Here is a 22,698-nt window from a genome sequence, read left to right on the forward strand (position 1 = left end):
AAATCAAAACTTTTTCTATTTTTCTAATATATGACATTTTCTTCTGGATAGGTGGTGTGAGGTTGTTACGCTGTGTCTCGCCGTCACGAGTATTGATCTCCGCGGAGCCACTGTGTGAATGGGCTATAACCGTCTCACCCTAGAACCTGGGAACACAGAATCTCCGTCCTTGTCTTGTTTCCTTAGCTTCCTTCTCCTTCGTCCTCTTTTCGTTTTGGACTCAAGTCCATTTTATGTGGGTTGGATTTCTTCGTTTTGGACTACATCCTTCCATGCACTTATTACTGGCGCCTGTGGAATACTCTACCTTGACTCTGACCTATTTCTCTGTCTTTTCAATTTTATATTTATTAGATTTGACTTAAGATGACTTAGAATTGGATTGTATGATTCGTGCAATTATTTTTTAATTGTATTTATTTTAATTTCTTTGTATTATTTATTTTTTCTCTTTTTTTATTTTTTGTCATCTTTTTCTGTTTTAGATTTTTAGATCTTCTTGATATGTAATCAATAAAATTTGGATCATTGAAGTTTAAACAATCTGCATAATCTTATTATAAAAATGATATCTTATATGTGTAAAATTTTGCTGATATACCGATTGTAAAAATAATATTAACATTAGAATAAAATGATAGAAAATAACATAGATCATGACTGAAGTTTGAAGACAAGGTATTTTCATGTCTAAAAATATATATAATTGATCAACTTCAAGTAGAACACCTAGTAATTTCAGTTTTTATATTACAAGTATGTAAAATGTATCTTTTACAAACAAATCGAAATCGAAACTCCTAGATCATGTGAGAATTAATTAAATGCTACATGTGTTCGTGTGAAGAAATCACGCATGCACGGTGTAAAGTTCATCCAACATTTGTGGTAATGTGAAATATCATTTTTCATTAATTCCTTTTCTTTTTCTCTCTTCGTTTATTTCAATGCTTTTGAAATATTTTCCTCAATCTGGACGATTTAATTAAAAAAAATAGCATGTATCCAAAACATTCAAATCTAACCTATATTTATTTCAAATTTAATTCAAACAATTCAATCTAATCTAATCTATTTTAACCTATATATTCTAAATCTAAGAAATATAATAACTTATTTAAAAAACATCGAAATTAGTTAGATAGTTCCTTATAAACTATTAAAATTATTCACATTTTATTAATTATTCACGTTCTTCGATACTTTTTCTTGCAACAATGGAACTCTCAATTTCATCAAACTCCGCTTAAGTCTCTTAACCTAACTTATTTATTCCAAACTTGATTTAAACACAATCCAACTTAATCTAATATATCTTAATCTATTCTAAATAAGAAATACGATAATTTATTTATTTCAAAAGCATAGAAATTAATTCTTCATAAAGTATTGTCCAAATTTTAAATAATAAATGAAAATTAATCATTCTTGTTCTTTAACAACACTTAAGATCCATCTTGTGTCTTCAACGATGAAATTCCTCAATTTCATTAAACTGATCCAACATTATATTTATTCCAAATTTAATTCAAACATCAAATCTAACCTATCTTGCTTTATCGTATTTTAAATTTTAAAAAATCTACTTATTTTAAAAGCATCAAAATTAGTTAATCAGTTCTTTCTTAAATATACATTTAAATAAATTATAACTTAAATTTTAAATAATGAATGCATATGAAAATTAATCATCATTCTTCAACATGTAGGATCCATCTTGCATCCCAAACAATGGAGGCCTCAATTATATCGGCCCATATCTCGACAATATCAAGCCATTTTTGGGCTCCAACTGGGAAAACAGAATTCGCTCGATTCTCGACGAATTCGTGTGTAAGCCGAATTCTCATTACGCGAAACAATTTCCACGAGTGAAGAAATTCTTGGACATGGTCGCCATTTGGGCTAACGATGTCTCTTGCAAAGACACAGTTATCAAACAGGAGGTGATTAAGCACACGATCGAGTGTATGATGAAGGATAACCTGATGACACAATTTGCGGAACCGATTCTTGATAATGGGTCGAATAAAGTAGATTCCGATTCTTTGGCCACCAAGCATAATTCCTTACAATGCATGAACGTTTGGAGGTTTATCACCGAGAAAGATTATTGGTTGTGCCAAGATTGCTCGTGAGTGTGCATATTCTTAGTCTGATGATATTTCTTCTCGAGTATTGATCGTTTTTTTTATGCAGAATACCAATTTTTATTGAAATATAATTTAATTTGGTGAGTGTAAAACGACAGTATAAAGGATTGGTAAATGTTTGATGAGTATGATTAAAATTAGTCTCTGAATAATAGTTTTTAAATAATTTGAGACAAAAATAAAAGCTAATTGTTCAGATATATTATTTATATTAAAATTCATGATATTATAAAAATTTATAAATGTTTAGATAAATTAAATTAATTATGAATTCTAATTTCATTTTATAGAACACCAATCCAAATAGATCCAAAAACTTATCGAAAAATCCACGAAAACAATGGAGAGAGTTCGAACAGCGATTTGGACGTGGAGGTCGGTTCGATCTCGCAGGAGCCATCATCCTATTGCAGTTGTAGAACAACTTCCTGTGATCGAATTAGCAACCAAGAAATCGACACATCAATATGCCAAGCCGAAGTGAAAAAACAAGAACTCGAGTTCATCTTCCAATTAAACGTACAGAATGAAATTCCAACAACAACGTTGAACAATTGTTGCACGGAAACGTTGCAAGACACGATAAAGATAAAATGTGACTACGACACAAAATGCGTACACACTCAAACCAGTCAAACGAACTTGAATTTGATTTTAACAACGAATCAATGCGAATTAATCAAAACCTGCGACGCTTCTGTCCAGCCTAAACCGTGCCCAAGAAAAACAAGCATAGAAGAATTAAATATGGTATGTCGCGATCAGAATACATTCCCGAAAAATTCGAAATTAAAAATTTACATATACAAAGCAATGAGCACGATTCGAGATGTGCCAAACGTATCCAGTCTCTCGCTTCCCTGCAAATCGAATCAGCTGATCGTTCGACTGTTCGAGACGGATCCGTTCTTGTTGGACTCTTGCTTGATTTTGTTGAGGAAAAGATTCGAGAAGGATATTTGCAATGCTTGCTCGTGCATAAACGACATACTGAAGAAGTTCGACGACTCGATGATCAAACTGTTTCGCTTGAACTGCGAGATTAAACATGGCCGCGTCGATTTGAATCTGGTGTGTAAAAACGGCAACACCTCCAAGTCTCGATGGTTTCTGGCCAGAATACCGACTTGCGTTCACAAGCGTGATTCGTGTCACAAGGAAGTAGAGAGTTGCGAGAAATACGGAGAGCAGGGAAAATCGATGGAGATCCCCATCGATTCTGTATGCGGGGAGGAGGCGAAGATAGAATGTTGCAAAGAATTAGAGGAACGGAAAGATACTTTCTACTCTTTTTGTTCGAACGACAGTTCTGTAAGTATGGAATCATCCGTGTCAGAGAAGGAGAAAGATGAGGAGAAAGAGGTTAACTTCGTGTGGTCGAGAGAGGGGCCGAAACAGATGGAATTTGTACTTTCTTCCAAGAATGCAGTAAGCTCGAACAAGAAGCATGGTAAGGGGAAAGTTTGTTTTGAGACCGATGCTGAAAAAGCTGAGGAGCATGATGATGAAATTAGTGACAAGTCTGAATCGTTTTTGAATGAAGAAAAAACAATGGTAGAGGGAGACAAGAAAGAAGAAGTTGTGGATGAAAAGAATTTCAGATGTGAAAAGAGCGAGACACGTGAATTTGTCATGATAGGTACGGAGAATGAATTGACATTGTGCGAGTATGATTATTCGTCTGATAGCTTGAAGGAGAGTGTTATTAGAGAAGATCAATCGACGAGTAAAGCCCGCGACAAAAATGAAAAATTTTCGAATAACGAGTTTTTCTCATCTGATAATCTAAATGAACAGAAAGATTCGTGCGTGACTAATGAAAAGATAGAAAGTTTAAAAAAAGATTATAAAGAATGTCATCTAGAAGAAAATGTTGTGGAAATGCGAGAACCGGAACGTTCGCGTACGAGGGAACACGAAGAATATTTGAAGGATAATTCTTGTTCAATAATGAAAAAAGACATTTCAATGGGCAATGAAATATGTATTTGTGAATGTAGGAATAATATTCCTCAAATGGAAAATTTTATAAAACGAGAAACGAATATTTTATCAGAAGGTGTTGTAAAGTATAATTTTGAATTAAACAAAAATATTTGTCAGGTAGAAGATACGTGCAAACGAGAAGTGAATATCTTGGAAAAGAAGAAAAATTTGGAGGAAAAATTTAGCGTGGATTCTATTTCATTCGTGCATTCGAACTCGACCAAGTGTTCCTGTTGTGGTAAAGCTCTTTTAAGCCCCTCCGACGAAGAAATTAGCGAAACGAACAAATTTTGCACGAACGAAACGATTCTTGACTCAAAAGTTCAAGAGACATCAAACTTAATTGAAACAGAAAATATATCGGATAATTTAAAATCTTCGAATCTTCAATATTGCAAATTTCAAACCAGTTCGATCATTTCTTCATCTCCCGATCAATGTTACAATACTGTCAATAGCAACGCAACAGATTCGCCACGATCATGTCCAAATTGCGAACAAAACTTGTCTAAACAATTTACTAGCGAAAAGATTTCACATCCTCCTGTACCTGAATCCTTATTTGTGTTCTGTAAAGATTTCAATGTGACGAATTTCTCTTCTACGTCCGATGAGGAAAGCCTGAGTGAAAATTTCGAGACGAGGAATCAAGAAACGCGCGGGAAATTCAAATCGCCTTGCAGAAAATCGACTCCGCCGTGTCGTCGAAAATTGATACATTATACAATGTGCGATAATTCCTCGTGCCCTGCGAAAAACTTTCGTCGTGTCAGATACGTAAAGCCCGATTCGAAATGCAAATCGAGAGGGGCAGATGGCGCTCGAGTTGTTGCACGCCACAAAAGTCGTCGGGGATTCGTGATTCCGAGCAGTCTGTGTACCTCGTTTCCAGCCATCGATCGTATCAAATACCTGATACGCAAGAAACTACGAAAATTGCTTCTTGAGGAACGTGATAAGGGAACGAGCACATCGAAGACATTTCTGAGGACTGACAAATATCTGGTCAGTATATCGAGCGGAAAATTGAACGGGGAACGTGTTATTTACGAACCTTGTCCAGGTAGATCTCCGATTCGTTGTCCTTTTACGGCCAGAAATCGATGCGAAACTGGTGATCGGGTAACAGTGAAGACGTTTTCGGAGGGAAAATCGTTAAATAAGAATAAAAATGTGATTGGTGATACAATCAAAGCAAAATGCCAAAAAATGATCCAGAATAATGATATATTTAAGAGAATCAAGATGGCGGATGTTTTGAAATCTCAGAAATATGATTCGAAAAAATTATCGATCGACGCGCGGGATTTGATCAATAAAGAGAAGTCGAAAATTAGAAAATTGGATAGTTATTCGTTAAAAAGTAGAAGCTTGAAGGATGATCGTTCGAGTGTTGTGTCTTTGAATTCGACCAGAGTGGTTTTTTTCGAAGATGAGGGTGATCATTTTATAAATCGAAGCTTTCTTCGTGAAAAAAATTTCGTGATGAGGAGGGATAACAGAAACGTGGCGAATAATTGTGAATTAAAGAAAGATTTTTTCATCGATTCGAGATCGTTAAGAAGTTATTCTAGAAAAAACTGTGAACGTAATTTTGTTGGAAATGAAACGAAAACGGAGAATAGAACTTGCTCTGATAAAATGAGATCTTTTGAGAAACGTTTGTACAAGCTTGAGAGAAAGCAAAAGGAGGATAATAATCTCACGATTTTTCTCGACGATTACGAGAGATTGATTAGCGAGCTCGACGCGGATTTTAGGTTGAAATTGTTGCAATACGTGACGCTTTGCAGAAGTGTAAAGAATTGTTTGATGAAAAGATTGCGACCAGATGACATTTGTGAGAGTTCAACTTCCTTATAACAAAGCAAAGGAGAGAGGTCGATTTAATCGATGGATCGATGAATTAATTTTAATCGATAAATAATTTTATATATTCCTTTTCATTGTTATTTTATTGTTTAAGAGTTTTGTTTAAGATGTGCCTTCTTTTAGGTATGTTGATGTAATATAGTTTTTTTGGAAATGTAGAAGAGAAATAGTGCTGTACGTGGAATTGTTTTTGACAATGAATTGGAGAGAAAAATGAATAAATATTTTTACAATTTTTTCCAATTGTATATATAGTTTGTATGTTTTTGATTTGTCTGTTAGAAGAAGATATTTCAAATATTTAAAATTGTTTTCAATTTAATATATTGTAAATTTTCAATATAGTAAATTGTTTTAATAATTCAATGTTATAGTTTATATTCAATAATTTATTGAACTAAAAATTATTTTTTATATAGCAAAAATTTAAAAATATTCAAAGAAATTGTATCATAGAATATTCCCAGAGAATATTAATTTTTATTATTAATATACAAAATATTATAATTTTATTATAATATTTTTATTATTATTATAATATAATTTTTAATAAATATTACAAAAAAATTTAACCTCAGATTAATTCCATCCAATTGTTAAAATACAACAATCATTGAAGGATTTAATATAAATTACTACAAATGATTATAAATAAAAATTTGATACAAATATGATTTCCATTGAAATAATTTTAATTTGAACAATTTTATTTTGAGAAAAGTAGCAATAAAATACAAGCAGTCGTTTGTTGGAATACACTTGCTGCCAAATGTCTTATCACATATCATAGTGAAAATGATAGTGAAATTCGAGTTATTTAAGGCGTGCCAGCCCCCCCCGAACAGAAGATAAAGTATTGTAGACCAACTATTGAGAGCAAGCAGCATCCATCCCTCTACCCAGATCGATATTTCCTGGCAACCACCGGAGAGAGGGTGCCCATCCCAGTTACTCTGTGTTTGTAACAATGCAAGTCGACTCCTAACAGCTAGTGAAAGATTTAAGCTGTCGATATCTTGCATTTTTTTTTCTTATATCTTTCGTATTCTTTTATTTTTTTTATCAAATTTTGTTTAAACAAGGATATTAATGAATAGATTAGATTTCTAACCTAACTTTCAACTAAAGATTCATTCGTATGATTTTTAATACGTTGAATTCTTTTTGTAAATGATTATTATCCACGTAAAAATAAAAAATGGAATGTTATTGAGAAAAAAACAAAGTTGTTAATTTAATTTTTTCTAAAAATGGAAGTGTATGAGAATTATAAAATAAAAGAATTGCATAATCGACTACAGTAGAAATGGACAATCTCGTGTAGACGAAGTAAGATATACTGTTGTACAGTGGAATCAGGAAGTTTTATACCGCCCATATTTCACTAGCAACCTAAATGCTCGAGTATTTTACTTACAGCTAGAAATTTATGTTACAAAGTTTTGATATAATTTATGTTTCAACTATTGTTTGCTATATTGCTTTTTCGAGATATAAAGATGTAGAGAATTAAAATTATAATTATATTTATAATCTTTAAACAATTTTCCAATTGCAATAAGAAAAATCATAGGATTATAATAGCTAAGAAAAATTCCAAATCAAAATTATTCCTTCAATATTTTCTAAAATGGTATCTAAAGATTTTATTTTAAAAATCTTAATAAGTTATTCTGAAGGAATTCTGATTAATATTATTCTTCATTATTTATTTAATAAAGAATACAAAATTATGTCTTTAAAATTTTTTAATAAAACTCGTTGAATTACGTATTCATATATATATCAATCACTGTAGCATTCAAGCATTTCAAATATTTCATATTTATCTCAAATTCTAACACTTTTGAAGGAAAATAAAATCAGTTTTTTAGAAAAAATCATCTTTTCAACTCTTCTTTCAATTAAGGCCCACACCTCTCAACATCGTCCACAACCAATCTTTCTATTTTCCAACATCCTCGTTCGACTTCCCCTTAAAAACTACCCTCACGTAGTTTCCGTGTGCTGAATTACAGGACATTGCATAAATAAGCCCGAGGGATCGTCAAAGATACGCGGACATTAACGTTAATACCGTTATATACGAATTTCTGTTCCTGCGTAACGTTTTGTTGTTGCAAAATTGGCCGGGGTACAACAAAGCCCCGCCTGGGGTCGATCTAAAAGGGTTCGCTGGATAAGACGATTGGCCAGTGATATCGATGCGTCGACCTACCGTCGGCCAATCGCGTCGCGGCATGCGTGGGTCGCGCATGCGCCTTGATCGAAAGCCAAGTTGGCGGTACCCCACCGACGCCGTGGACGGCGCCAGGCAACGTCGTCGACGTTCTCCGTCGCGTACCCCGCGCTTTTGCTACCCTACTCCGCTCGTAATCATATCTGGACTTAATTATTGGTGAGTGGTGGTTTGTCCGTTGTTTTCAACTCACGGACAAACCTTTATTTCTCTCCTCGTTTTGATTTTTTTGTGTGAAATTTAATACACACGTGTGACACGCTTATTCCGTTATTGGTTTTTAAGAATCCATTGGTGATGAGAGTTTATCGGGGTGGTTGTTCCAAGGGTGTTTTTTGGGGGAGAGCTGAAGTCGTGGGGAGGTGAAGTTTGGAAAGAGGTTCGGTGATATATTTTCAGTGTGACCAGTGAGGTGATTCTGTTCAGGAAACTGGTAAGATCTGGTAACGTAATCGTATATATATACGAATTTGGTTTCTCTTCATGCAAATAATTATAGTTTTTATTGAATTTAATTTGTGTGGTTAATTATATAGTTGTTGATTTTTTTGAGGATCGTTTTCGAAGAGTTGTTCCAAAGTTGTGCATTTTTCGAGAAAATTGTGAATTTTGATACGGAAGAGATTTGTGTGATGTAGTTTTTGTGTGAACAAATGAGGCGATTCTATCAGAAAAATTGATAAGAATCTGTAATCGGGATTCGATTAACGGTGAGTGATTTATTCATTTTTGCACCATCCTCAAAATTTTTTTCAACGTAATGTAAAAAATCAGCAAAATTATTCGTTCTAAGGACATTATCGGGAAAAGTTTCGTGGAATTCGTATAAAAGAAGATGAATTTCATGTTGGAAAAATTTTCGTGATGTAACTTCCGTGCGAATAGTGATCTGTTTCTATTAAAAAATTTTTGTAAGAATTCTATAGAGAGGAGTTTATTTTACGAAGATTTGGGAATTTTATTTCGCGATACGTGAAAAAAGTGATGGATTAGATCCACGAAGAATCTTATTGGATTTAGTTTCGCGATTGATACACGTAGTTGAAAGCGGTTTTTCCGTGGTAAAAATTGATTGTGCGATAGTGTGAAAACGATTGGACGATTGGAAAGGATTCGACGATTCGATTGGTGAATCGTGACTTTGGACCGATATAGGGAATTTGTGCAAGGATTTGGATTGTGTAAATGTCAAGGATCAGAAAAACATCAGAGACTTTTTCGTATTGATCTGTCACGAAAGTGCATCGGGTTTTCACTTCAAATGAAACTACATTTTTATTTTGATAGAGATGTTAGGACGAATTTTTTTTTTCTAGGGAAAATTTTATCAACGAATGAAATATCTAGTGTTAAACGAATTACTTTCTAGATTAATTAAATTTGTTAAATATACATTTCTATTCATTTTGTTGTCCAAATTTAAAAATCTCAGAAGAAATTCAAGAAAAATCATAAATATATATAATAAAGTGTTTAAAATATATACGCTACAATTCGAATAATTCAAATCTAAATCCAATTTTAAAATCAATAATCATTAACGAAAACTCTATATTCAAATTACTTTCGCAAAATCGATAAGATACGTTCAATGAGATATGTTTCACATTATTGTTAAAAATTCGTGGAAAAACTAGTAAGGATGTAGCAACGAGTCCATTAAGCGAAATCGGTCGTTTCCATCTTCCTCGTTCCACCCTAGCTCGTTGTGTACACGTGCTGTACATTTTCTGCCTTTTGTCTGTCACGTGCCGTTTTAATATCCGTCAGCCATTGTCCCGCGATACGTCTCTTTGCGATCGAGTCGATAATCTGACAACAATTTTTCGAATATCCGTCAAGTCGACTGCTACCAGAATTTTCCTTGAAATTTTATCAAATTAATCAATTCTAGTAACGAAAGAATAAATAAAATCCGATTAACATCAAAATTTCCTTTCCAATTCGATTCTTGGAAATTGAAAATAATTTTGAATCGTTTAAAATTCCAAAAAAATTAAAATTAATATAATTTGTATATATTTTAAAAAAAATGTAAAGTGATATCAATTTTTAAGGTAAGAAAAGAAATCGATTTAAATACACGTCTCTTAAACAGAAATCGAATATCATTATTTTTTTTTTCAATTTAGATTTTCAAAATTGGTGAACGATATCTGTAAATTATACTTTATATCGAAATTCTTGATATATGTTTGGACGAGAGGGAAGTTTAAGGGAAAAATACGAGTCGAGTGAGGAGGTGGTTTCTTCTCGCATTTTTCTACCCTCTGGAGACGTTCCCCGGAGAGTTGGAGGATTAGGGTTGGAGAGACTGCCACTCCAAACAAACACCCCTACTACTACGGGATCTCCCCTTGCACCTCAATATCGAGAAGAAACGTTCTCACACAAGTATACCTTGGTTTCGAAGATACGAGGGGTAGTTTAAAGATTTTATATCGAATGAGTGGTAATTGTTCGAAAACCGATTGCTCGTGGACGATTATAAGATCGTTTAATCGTGAAAATAACAAGTGAAAAAGATGACCGATTGTTCCAAATAAAATGGAAAATAATTTTCGAGACAAATTACAATGAGTTAAATTGGAAAAAGTATTTTCATATGATTATAAAAATGTGATATTATTATTGTAAATAAAATGTAGAACCTGATAAAAAATATACAAATATACTTTTTTTATTAGCCAAATTCTGATTCTTTAATAATTTGATTTCCAGTTAAATTTTATTACATATCTTGGGAGAGATATTCCTTTATTAAATGTTTTGGTATTAAAAGTTTTCACAAAATTATTTTATAACTTTTGATTCATATGATAATGTTTGTAATGAAATTTTATATAATATCTAATATTTTAATATAATAAATTTGTAATAACTATGATATTGTGATATTTTGAAGAAATATAAGAATATATATATATATATAAATTTGAATATCAGAGATAAAAGTAATTTTCAATGCTTACTTCTACTATTAATTATAAAATTTTATTATATATCTTGAAAGAGATATCTCTTTATTAAATATTCCTGTCAATAATGAAATTTATAATTATATTTTGTATATATTGTAATAACTATAAATAATATATTGTAATAATAATTATGATATTTTGAAGAGATACAAAATATATATATATAAATTTGAATATCAGAGATGAAAGTAATTTTCAATGCTTACTTCTACTATTAATTATAAAATTTTATTACATATCTTGGGAAAGATATTCCTTTATTAAATATTCCTCTCAATAATGAAATTTATGTAATAATATATTATAATAACTATGATATTGTGAACTATGATATTTTGAAGAGATACAAGAATATATATATATATATATATAAATTTGAATATCAGAGATAAAAGTAATTTTCAATGCTTACTTCTACTATGAATTATGAAATTTTATTACATATCTTGGGAGAGATATCTCTTTATTAAATATTCCTGTTAATAATGAAATTTATAATTATATTTTGTATATATTGTAATAACTATGAATAATATATTGTAATAACTATGATATTGTGAACTATGATATTTTGAAGAGATACAAGAATATATATATATATATATAAATTTGAATATCAGAGATAAAAGTAACTTTCAATGCTTACTTCTACTATTAATTATAAAATTTTATTATATATCTTGAGAGAGATAATCTTTTATTAAATATTCCTGTTAATAATGAAATTTATAATTATATATTGTATATATTGTAATAACTATGAATAATATATTGTAATAACTATATTGTGAACTATGATATTTTGAAGAGATACAAGAATATATATATATATAAATTTGAATATAGAGATAAAAGTAACTTTCAATGCTTACTTCTACTATTAATTATAAAATTTTATTATATATCTTGAGAGAGATATTCCTTTATTAAATATTCCTGTTAATAATGAAACTTATGTAATAATATATTGTAATAACTATTATATTGTAAACTATGATATTTTGAAGAGATACAAAAATATATATATATATATAAATTTGAATATCAGAGATAAAAATAATTTTTCAATGCTTACTATCAAAATATGTTTCTACTATCAATTATAAAATTTTATTACATATCTTGGGAGAGATATCCCTTTATTAAATATTTCTGTTAATAATGAAATTTATGCATGAGATTTATGTGTACTTTAGGGGCTGCCAATTGTCAACGCGACCATTTGCAGCCAGAGAGCAACCCCAATAATTGGAAAATGTCCGGATTCGCTGCGGCGGGTCTCGTGGCTTTCGATTCCATCAAGTCCAAAGCATCGCAAAAACTAGCTGGGTAATTTCACGCATGCTCGTGAATATGCTATACAACACACGAAAAATCGTTTAAAGCTATATTTAGCCATCCATCCCTGTATATGTATCTGACTATGCGCGTAATTAAACCCACATGCTTCACGCGATTCTCTCCAATTCCTCTCCTTATGTAATACATTTTAATAATGATAAACAATTCTTTTGACAAGTTCTATTGAACCTAACATCTTCTATGCTTCAATGAAAAAGAAATTATAATCTTTAGAAAGCGTGAATGTAATTTCACTTAATATAAATTTTGTTCTAATATTTAAATTTATAATAATAATATAATTAAATATTATATAATAATATTTAAATTCTTTGATTTGATAAAGCTTTTAAGGATTAATTGTACATGATTCTAAATCTTAGAATTCTTTCATCCTAAGAGATTAAACATTCTAAAGTATCTGTTTGTTCTTTTCAAAAGGATTGCTTTCATTATGAATTCTTCTATTTGTTTTTCTTTTTACTTGAAAATTTTACTTCAAAATTTGTGACTCCAGATTCAGAAGAAGCAATGCTGGCTACGAGGAATTCGAAACGCCCCGTGAGGGTAGCAAAGACAATAAGGGATTCGAAGACGAGAGAGAATACAGTAGACAAGCCTCGTTTGAATCGCTCCCGGAACCTGAACGGCCCCCATTGCGTCACATCGATACTTACTGCAAGCCAGAATGCCCTTGTCTATCCAAAAGATATACCATCGCCACTTTGGCTTGTATAGGTAGAATTTCTAAACAGATTTCCTTATCTTTCTCTGTTCACAATCTGTTTATGAACAATGAATTTTTCACCTGTTTTAAATAACAAAATTTGAGTCAGATTATATCTTATTACATATATATTTCTTATTGAAAATAATTAAATTAAGTTTACCCACTATATAATTATTTTTCTCTCATTACCTTAATTTAAATTTCTTTTCAAACATATGTGACACTATTAATTATGAATTAAATGTTTTCTCCAATGGATGAGAATCTAAAGAAACGATTTCTCTCCAGGATTTGTAATCTCATTCGGTATGAGGTGTAACATGGGGATGGCAAAGATGGCCATGAAGAATGCCACCGAAGACAATGACAACCACACTCTCAGGTTCAACTGGACAGTTGGAACAGAGAGCGCCCTCGACTCGTCCTTCTTCTGGGGTTATCTGTTGACCCAAGTGCCAGGGGGATTCGTCGCTTCTTTGTATCCAGCGAACAAGATATTCGGTGCTGCGATAGCCATATCCTCCTTCTTGAACCTGCTCGTACCCGGCGCCCTGAAAGTGGATCCCATAGTTGACATGATCGTACAAGTTATAAAAGGTTTGGTGGAGGTAAGAGAAACGTATCCATCACCATTACCACATTTAACATCTTAACAATTAGAGTGGCTAAGAATAATCCCTTTTTTCATTTCAGGGTGTCACGTATCCAGCTTGCCACGGTATTTGGAAATATTGGGCGCCACCGTTGGAGAGATCTCGTTTGGCAACGCTGGCATTTTGCGGTTCTTACGCTGCCATGGTGATAGGGATGCCTCTTTCCGGTTGTTTGACGACGATCTTCGGCTGGACAGCGTCCTTCTACTTTTACGGTATTTCGTTCAGAGTAAAACATTTTTCTTTTTGAATAGAATTATGAATTGTCACCGATGGACCTGGAAAAATATTTGATCGTTAAAAACTCTGATTTCTGCGACTGTTGAGTTAAATTTTATAAAAAATTTGTCACGAATTTTCAGGTATGTGCGGATTGATTTGGTACTGTTTCTGGTTGTGGCTGGCATTCGAGAAGCCGTCGAAACACCCTTGCATCTCGGCACGCGAGCTTCGTTACATAGAGGATTCCCTTGGCCAAGGGCAAGCCCAGATGGCCATGCCTACGTTCGCCACGACACCTTGGCGGAAGTTCTTGACCTCCATGCCGGTGCACGCCATCATCGTGGCCAATTTCTGCAGGTCCTGGAATTTCTATCTCCTCGTGCTTTTCCAAGCTCGTTTTATGCACGAAGCTTTCGGCATGGCTCTCCTCGAGGCAAGTTTCACCTCGAAATTAAAAATTTACCTATTAAAAAAAAAATATATATATATATATATAAATTATTTTAAATTTTAATTAAAACAAATTATTAAAAACAAAAATTAATTAAAACAAATAATTTTAATTTAAACAAATTAATGTTAATTTTTTATCAATAAAAAAAAGTAAATTCTATTTATATTTTCATATTCAGACCGGTGTGATCGGTTCGCTTCCACACTTATTGATGACAATGATCGTGCCTTTGGGAGGATTGTTGGCCGATTACATTCGAAAGCGTGGAATATTGTCGACGACGAATGTAAGGAAGCTCTTCAATTGCGGCGGTTTCGGTATGGAGGCTCTCTTCTTCTTGGTGGTTGCCCATGCGACAACGAAAAAAAATGGAATGGCGGCGATCATCGCGCTGGCGTTCGGGGTTGCATGCAGCGGCTTCGCCATTTCCGGTTTCAACGTGAACCACCTGGACATTGCGCCGAGATACGCAAGTATCTTGATGGGAATGTCGAATGGGGTCGGTACGATAGCTGGATTGCTGGTACCCATCTTCGTGGACCACATCACGGAGAAAAAGGTTGGTTTTATTATATCATCATATGAATGTAAAATGTCTGATTATCTGGAAAAAGAGAAGAGACTAATTTTAATTAATTTTGTGTGTTGCAGGACACTCAGAGTTGGAAAAACGTGTTTCTTATAGCAGCATGCGTCCATATATTCGGTGTAACATTCTATGCGATTTTCTGTTCCGGCGAATTACAACCTTGGGCCGATCCCAATATGGAAGAACAGAAGAATTTCGCTATGGATGAATTTGGACAAGCAAAGCCACCTATTCCACCACCACCGAACACTATGCAATCCGAATTTATCGTATGTATTATTCTTTTTTTAATATTATCATTATTTATGTGAAAATTAATGAATATTTAATAACAATAATCGATACAATCGAAATTTCGACAGTATTTTACATTGTTAATAAATATAATTATTTAAAACTATTTAAAAAATGTACGAATACTCAAGATTTCGAGTTCGGAAGGGATCGGAACTGTTCGGGCGGAATCGGCCGAAATATCGATAGTCTCGTATCGCAATATCTGAAGCTTCAATTCTCAAATCGATATTGCGTTTGATTATTTGTTACAATTCGAATCGATTTTTCAAAATCTCGTAAGATTCTTACAAGAATATTGAGAAGAAAAGTTATTTCCTCGTGAAATCGATTATTAAAAGTAAGATAAATTAAATAAGATATTTTATATAAATTAATATAATTCTTTTTCTGTCGTAGAAACAACCATCCATGGGAGGTGGAGCAACCGATGATTGGAGTAATTATGATCAACAACCCGTGGACAATATGTATGCTCAACAGGAGAAACCAGTGATAAGTTATGGATCGACAGAAACCAACACTAACAATCCCTTCCATTCGACGAATCCCTTCGCAAGTGATATAAACGCGAGCCTGGTACAACCACCAACGATTAACGATTATGCGTACGACGTAACGCAGCAGAATCAACAGTGGAATTAAATTCATCGATCCTTCAACTAATTGGACGTAAGGAAATATATTTAAGCTGATCGATCATTTTTTAATCAGTTACGTTTATTTCATAATTGCGTCTAGTACTTCCATACTTTTCCTATTCGTTGTTTATTGAAAAAAGATTTTTTTTAGGTTAGATAGGAAATATTTTTATAATATTCACAAAAAATAGTTACTTATTTTTTCTAAAAATTAATAAAACAAGTAATTCTTTTGCTGTAGAAAAATATACATAAACGTATATTATGATATAATTTTAAATGTATATTAAAATATTTAATTATATTAAATATAGTTATGAGAATTAATTTTTTTATAAGAAATACGTATCTTTTTCAGCAAAAGCTAATTATTAAAATATAAATAAATTTAAATATTTATGAAAGGATGGTATATATTGAAATAGGTTTTGTTACATTTCTAAGTTAAAGTAAAAGTAAGTAACTATTAAGAAATTGGAGTACTAGAGGCTTATTAAATGAATATGAAATAATTTCCTATTAACTTTTGATTTTATCTTATATTGATAGAATATTATTGGCTTTATATTTTGAATTGAGCAAATGTTCTCTTTTTGCAATACCTAAGAGTGCAGGGTATGGTGCTGTTGATGCATGAAATAAATGAAATAAACGTAAAGAGAAATTTAGCTGCACAAAAAGACTTAAATTATTTAGGAAATTGTTAGAATATGAACAAGAAAATCAAATGAAATAATTGAACAATTTTTTAAAAAAACATTCAAATAGAAACAAAAATAGAAAATCAAAAATGATATCAAAAAGTGAAATGAAAGTAAATATTTTATATACTTGAAATTGGTCTACTAGTTAAAAATATCCACTATTTAAATTATAAGAAAAAAAGTGGATATAAAAGACCAAATTTATAAAAACAAATGAAAGTTATAATGATCTTTTTTAAAACATTTAAGCTATTGCTATTTATTTATAAACTTCATGGAATTGAAAAAGTTATTTATATGAACATATATATGCAGACAATAAGCAACTGCCAAACCTTCATAGACAATAATTTAATAATTGATGACAATAATAACAAGAAGGTTTGGTGAAACAATGGAACACAGAAAATATGTTCAGCACGATCGCTGAAACTTTTAGGTATTTTTTAGATTTTTCATTTTGGCACTAATAGCAAATAATTCAATGAAAAACTTTAGAAACATAGCAATAAAAAAACCAATATTGAGAGTATGTTGAAACAAAAAAAATAAAAAGTGGAACGATGCGTCACTCTTATGACGTAAATTTTGAAATAGTACAACCTGATTCTCGATAAGCGAACGTAACTAAAACGAATTAATTATCGAAACGTCAATATTTTAACAATGAGCTGGCGAATTCTGATAATTAATGCATTACTCGAAAACGTCACTCTTTCTGAGGGCGTTTGAAATATGAGAAAGGCATTAATAAGTTTATTCAGGTACAATTCGTATCATAGATGAGGTTATGTTACTTAAGCCTTTCAAATTTAAATGTAATCATACGGATCCTAACAGAAAGGTATCTGAAACGTATATGAAAGTATTCATAAGAAAGTGATAAAATGAAAGTATTAGTTTGTTAAGATATAAAGTACTGTAGGGCTCTATTTGTTGGGACCTGATCTCTTCGAGTGAATTCTCATCCTGCGCACCGACAAGAGAATCCTCCGTAAAATTGATAACCTCTTCAAACATATTTTTCTTCATTGTTTTATTTCAAATTGAAATCATAGATTATTCACAATATTATCTACAAAAATTTAATTTTATTAATATGGAACAGCATATTATAATAATATTTTGAAATTAAAATGTAGTATTTATATGGTGATCTATTCGTGATTTTTCTGAATATAGAATAATATATATATTAAACAAATCATCACTGAAAATACAAAGTATAAAATAAACTGATACAGAATTTATCTTTAACAACGAACAATTAATATAATCTATATTCAATGAAACTCGATTAACAGATTTGTAACACAATACAAAAATATTATAAAGCAAATGATAAATTAATCGAGTATTAATCGAGTTAAATCGAATATAATCGATTCATAGTTTTCATTAAAATCGCCACTAGAATGCGCTCTTAAAGTTTAGATAGTTTACGCGCGATGTACAGTAAATGTTGTTTGAAGAGGTTACACAGTTTAGCTATCACAATTTAGAAATTCGTGAATATGTCGGTATGTTACTCGAGGTTTCTTGTGAACGTTGAAATATTTCTTGAAAATGGTGTATAGACGTTATCGAGATCCTGGAGTTTTTTTAGAGCAATGGTGCCACGGTTCGGATACATCGAGTTCTACTGTACGTATTTGATGAAAGTATATTCATGAAAGTTCGAACGTCAGTTCGAGAATTAGGAATACGTCGCGTTATTATACATAATATATTGTCCTAGGTGTTTGTATTTCATATTATTACACAAACATATATTCATATTTGGGCATTTACACAAACACACATGGGCATTTACACAACATACACAATATACGTACAAAAAGTATATATATATTTCGTTACTAAATTCGAATATTGTTAGGGATTTTGATCATCAATTTCAAAAAAACAGAATATATGCGTGTTGAGATTAAAATGATATTCAATTTATTATATTGTTTTATGAGTGAATCGTAACGATATAAATGTATATAGATCGTACGTTGAAAAATACAAACATACAAACATCGATCGATCGTTTATAAATTAATTCGAAATAAAATATTAAAAAATCATTATAGTTAAATCAAGTATTGTGAGAAGAGATACATTCTTTATTTCATAAACTAATCATAAATAAGATAAAAATTTATTCCATATTCAAACAACGTATATATTAAATTCGAATTATATCTATATCTAAAATTATATAATCATAATTATATATATTTTTATTAGTAAAATTTCATGTCATATGAGAGAAGATTGATAATTTTGATATTATATAATAAATTCTTCGGAATTTTATGAAGAATATAATAATTGGAAAAAGAAATTTTTTGATATATATCTATATCAAAAACGATCGATCGAAAATTCATTATACATGTCAAACCAAATCATAAAAGTATATAAAATACTCTATCTTTATTATTCGAAGAGCCCTTTTCGTTGCCCGAAAATTCACGAGATTAGTCAATTTGCGCGATATCTTTCTAAAAAAATTATAGGCACATAATATGAGATATTATATATAAATATACGAGTATATATATATATATATATATATGGCCAATAAATACAGATAATTTAATGCGCTAATTGATGAATAAGATTAGATTATATTATACATTTTCTTGATCGTGTGTCATGATGTAATAAATATATATACACATACGCACATATACATATGTATGCATCGAACCCATGTTGCATTATACCATCTTTTAAGCTAATCATATTAACTCTTTCGTATCAAAATTTTTGTATGATAATATCAATTTTTTTTCGTAAAATAATTAGAATAATATTTTTTATTATAAATTTCGAACAAATTAAATTAATTTGCAGATTTTTATTCATTTCTTTATATAATATTATATAATACTATAGTTCTTATACATTTATAGAAAAAAAATTTTCTTTTTCTTTTGTCTACATTATATTTATAATTATAATTTTTATAATCTTTGGAAACAAGCACGTGAAGAGATTTTGATAGAAAAGCAATGATTCTTATAATTAATATAAATTTCGATATTTATAAAGAATGTGTAAATAATATAGTATAGTATTAACTGTTAATCTTCATAAATATATTAGTACACGAAAGAGTTATTACACAAAATATCATACGTTATATTATATAATATATAAAATAATATTATATTATTATATATACGCATATATATGTATGTATGTATAGTATATATCGTTGGAGGCAACGTATATGGCGATCGATAATCGAAAATAATCGCAATAGACGAAAAATTTGCTAAAAACGAAATTAAAAACAACATTAAAAAAATTTTTTGAAAATTGCTAGAGATTAAAAATTCGCTTTCAAATAATTTATTTTTTAGATATTTCGCGGTGTTGACAATAATATTTTGTAATTTTACGCACTTGTTATAATAATACAACAAACTAGTATTTTTATGCAATTGTTAAGATTTTTCAAAAATAATGTTAACTCTTCGTTTATTTTCAAGACAATAATTAAAAAAAGAAAATTACGAAAATTATAATTCTAAGACAATAAAAACGATTTTCCAAAAAAATTTTTTAAAATATAACGACCAATAATTGTTATAAAACAATGAAAATACATACATTCCTATAATTTTTTAAATAATTTATTAAACTGTATCTTATTAAGCCTAATAAAAAAATCAACTCCCAGCAACTTAAAAAATTTTTCATGTCTTAAACAAAATTATATTGACAATAATTACTTTTATATCTTATTATATTATATACGTATAGATTTTAACATTAGCAGTTACGCAAAACGAAGAGTTAACAATCGTTACATAAGCTTTTTTCTTCAATGCGTTTTAAAACGCAAAAAAAAATATTTTCGATTGTTTTACCCAATAATAAATTAACATGTTTCAAAATGTTAATTTCAAAATTTATTGAACGACAGGTTCTTTAAGATCGTGATTAAAGCTTTCTCGTCGAACATATAATATATTCGACGATTTCGTATATTATGTTAAAATCGTTACGCTGTTGTAACAGTTTCTGCCGGGCATAATATTACCGACAATACCGACAGGTAATATCAGAGTCACGATTTACTTACTCAAGAATAATCAGTATAATTATTATAATGATACGGACAATATAATGATAAATGTATTTTTAATACATTGACATTTCCGTAGTATCGCCTTCGTTCCGCAGTTCTTTCAATCGGTGAAAAGCCGGAAATTCAAATGATATGCGTTCTAACGAACTGCATGCAATGTAATGCGCCATTATATTTACTATTCAAACGCCAAGCGGAACGATTTGTCATTACGTTAGCGGAAGAAAGTAGCGTGTTTAGTTATCATCGAAAAACGTGAAAGTATCACATTTTAATTAACATTTTGATAAATAAATTCTTATTAAATTCGTGTATCGATAATTTTATATTTGTGGGGTAGAGTCAAATTTATCTTCTAATAATAAAATTATAGTTGTCTCTTAAAAAATCAAAATAAGAAATGACTATTTTTTGAAATATTATATGATATTTAACTATTAAGAGAATTTGACTCGGTTTGTAAATAAAAAACAACAATATTGAAAAATAATTTATTTATAATATTTTATAAAACAATATAAAATAAACGAATTGAATAATGAATAAACTATGAATAATTTTGATAATACATACATATGATGAAAATCGAATATGATAAAAAACAGAAATGATGATTTAAGAAGGATATGAAAGACCAAGATATTTATTGAAATAATAACATTATTAAAATATTAATAAAAATTGAAGAAATGAAGAATGAAGTTAAAAAAAAATGTAGTTTATTAAAATATGAAAATAATTAAATAATTACTATTATGAAAATATAGACTCTAAAATGATAAAATTATAAAAGTAATAAAGCATAAGATGGAGGAAAAACTATTACTATTTTAAAATATTAAAAGTATTTGAATAAAATATAATGATCTAGTTCAAATAATATTTTATCATATAAAAATAATATAATTATTATGACTCTGCTCTACCATAATTTCGATTTTTCAATCATTAATTTGGATCTTTTTTTTTTTAAATCGTGACTCACAATTCAGTGCTACATCAGACATATATTATATACGCTATTGTATCGAAGTAGTAACTGGCCTAACGTTTATCCGTTTATTAAATCAAAAAGTGGAGTTGAACTGGAGATACACATATTAACTATAATCACTACGAATGATACGTAGGATAAGTTATAATGCTGTTCGAACAATAATACTGATATATTTATATAAATATATAGCTCCGATAATAATTTTATGACAATAAAGAAAAACAAAAATGGGGTGAGCCGATCGCAGCGCTCTAATATACTGAATACGAAGGGAACCAATTGTTTCTGGATCTAATTACATTGGTAAAGCTGGAATCCCGTCAGATGGAGTTACATTGTACTTTTTGAACACTATTATGATTAGAGCTCTAAATATCGCGCTTGCTTTTTTCGGTGCATCCTGTATCATTTTAAAATAACAATTAGCTTTACATATATGTATAATCAAAAATACTATCTACGCAATATTAAACGACAAATAAAAGAGAATTGAAAGTCGCATTGAAATATGAAAATAATATATTTCATTATGTTTTTGATTCAAATTTTTAATTAATGGCTTTCACAAATATTAATCAGGAGAATGTTACATTAAATTTATATTATCATGTTATATTGTAAAAGAATATTTATTACCAATAATGGATATAACAGTATTAAAAAAAAAATTTAATATTATTAGTTTTTATGCGTACAATATTTATGATCTTATAATATTAATATTTTTAATAAGGATAAATTTAATTAATATA

At 30.1% G+C, this 22,698-nt stretch overlaps 2 protein-coding genes across 7 annotated transcripts; both read left to right on the forward strand.

Moving 5' to 3' along the window:
- Positions 1 to 461: 461 nt before the first annotated feature.
- Positions 462 to 6,188, forward strand: LOC100578445. Of its 3 annotated transcripts, none has more exons than XM_026442974.1 (4): positions 462 to 888; positions 1,710 to 2,134; positions 2,444 to 5,144; positions 5,207 to 5,525. In XM_026442974.1, the coding sequence occupies exons 1-4, from the start codon at positions 832 to 834 to the stop codon at positions 5,255 to 5,257; spliced, it is 3,234 nt and encodes a 1,077-aa protein (XP_026298759.1). In that variant the 5' UTR covers positions 462 to 831; the 3' UTR covers positions 5,258 to 5,525. The 3 variants fall into 3 exon arrangements, with proteins under 3 accessions (XP_026298759.1, XP_026298755.1, XP_026298751.1); XM_026442970.1 differs by having other exon boundaries at positions 473 to 678; positions 758 to 888; positions 2,444 to 6,188; XM_026442966.1 differs by having other exon boundaries at positions 473 to 888; positions 2,444 to 6,188.
- A 2,114-nt stretch (positions 6,189 to 8,302) lies between these two features.
- On the forward strand, positions 8,303 to 16,353 carry LOC410752 (vesicular glutamate transporter 1). Of its 4 annotated transcripts, none has more exons than XM_016914045.2 (10): positions 8,339 to 8,409; positions 8,536 to 8,683; positions 12,428 to 12,560; positions 13,090 to 13,310; positions 13,591 to 13,910; positions 13,996 to 14,170; positions 14,318 to 14,610; positions 14,810 to 15,190; positions 15,283 to 15,489; positions 15,914 to 16,159. In XM_016914045.2, exons 3-10 carry the CDS (start codon positions 12,487 to 12,489, stop codon positions 16,157 to 16,159), a joined length of 1,917 nt encoding a protein of 638 aa, XP_016769534.1. In that variant the 5' UTR covers positions 8,339 to 8,409; positions 8,536 to 8,683; positions 12,428 to 12,486. The 4 variants fall into 4 exon arrangements, with proteins under 4 accessions (XP_006562607.1, XP_016769534.1, XP_006562610.1 ...); XM_006562547.3 differs by lacking the exon at positions 8,339 to 8,409 and adding an exon at positions 8,804 to 8,960 and having other exon boundaries at positions 8,429 to 8,683; XM_006562544.3 differs by lacking the exon at positions 8,536 to 8,683 and having other exon boundaries at positions 8,303 to 8,409.
- Positions 16,354 to 22,698: the final 6,345 nt, after the last annotated feature.

This window comes from Apis mellifera, linkage group LG1 (assembly GCF_003254395.2).
Source record: "Apis mellifera strain DH4 linkage group LG1, Amel_HAv3.1, whole genome shotgun sequence".
Classification (NCBI taxonomy): domain Eukaryota; kingdom Metazoa; phylum Arthropoda; class Insecta; order Hymenoptera; family Apidae; genus Apis; species Apis mellifera.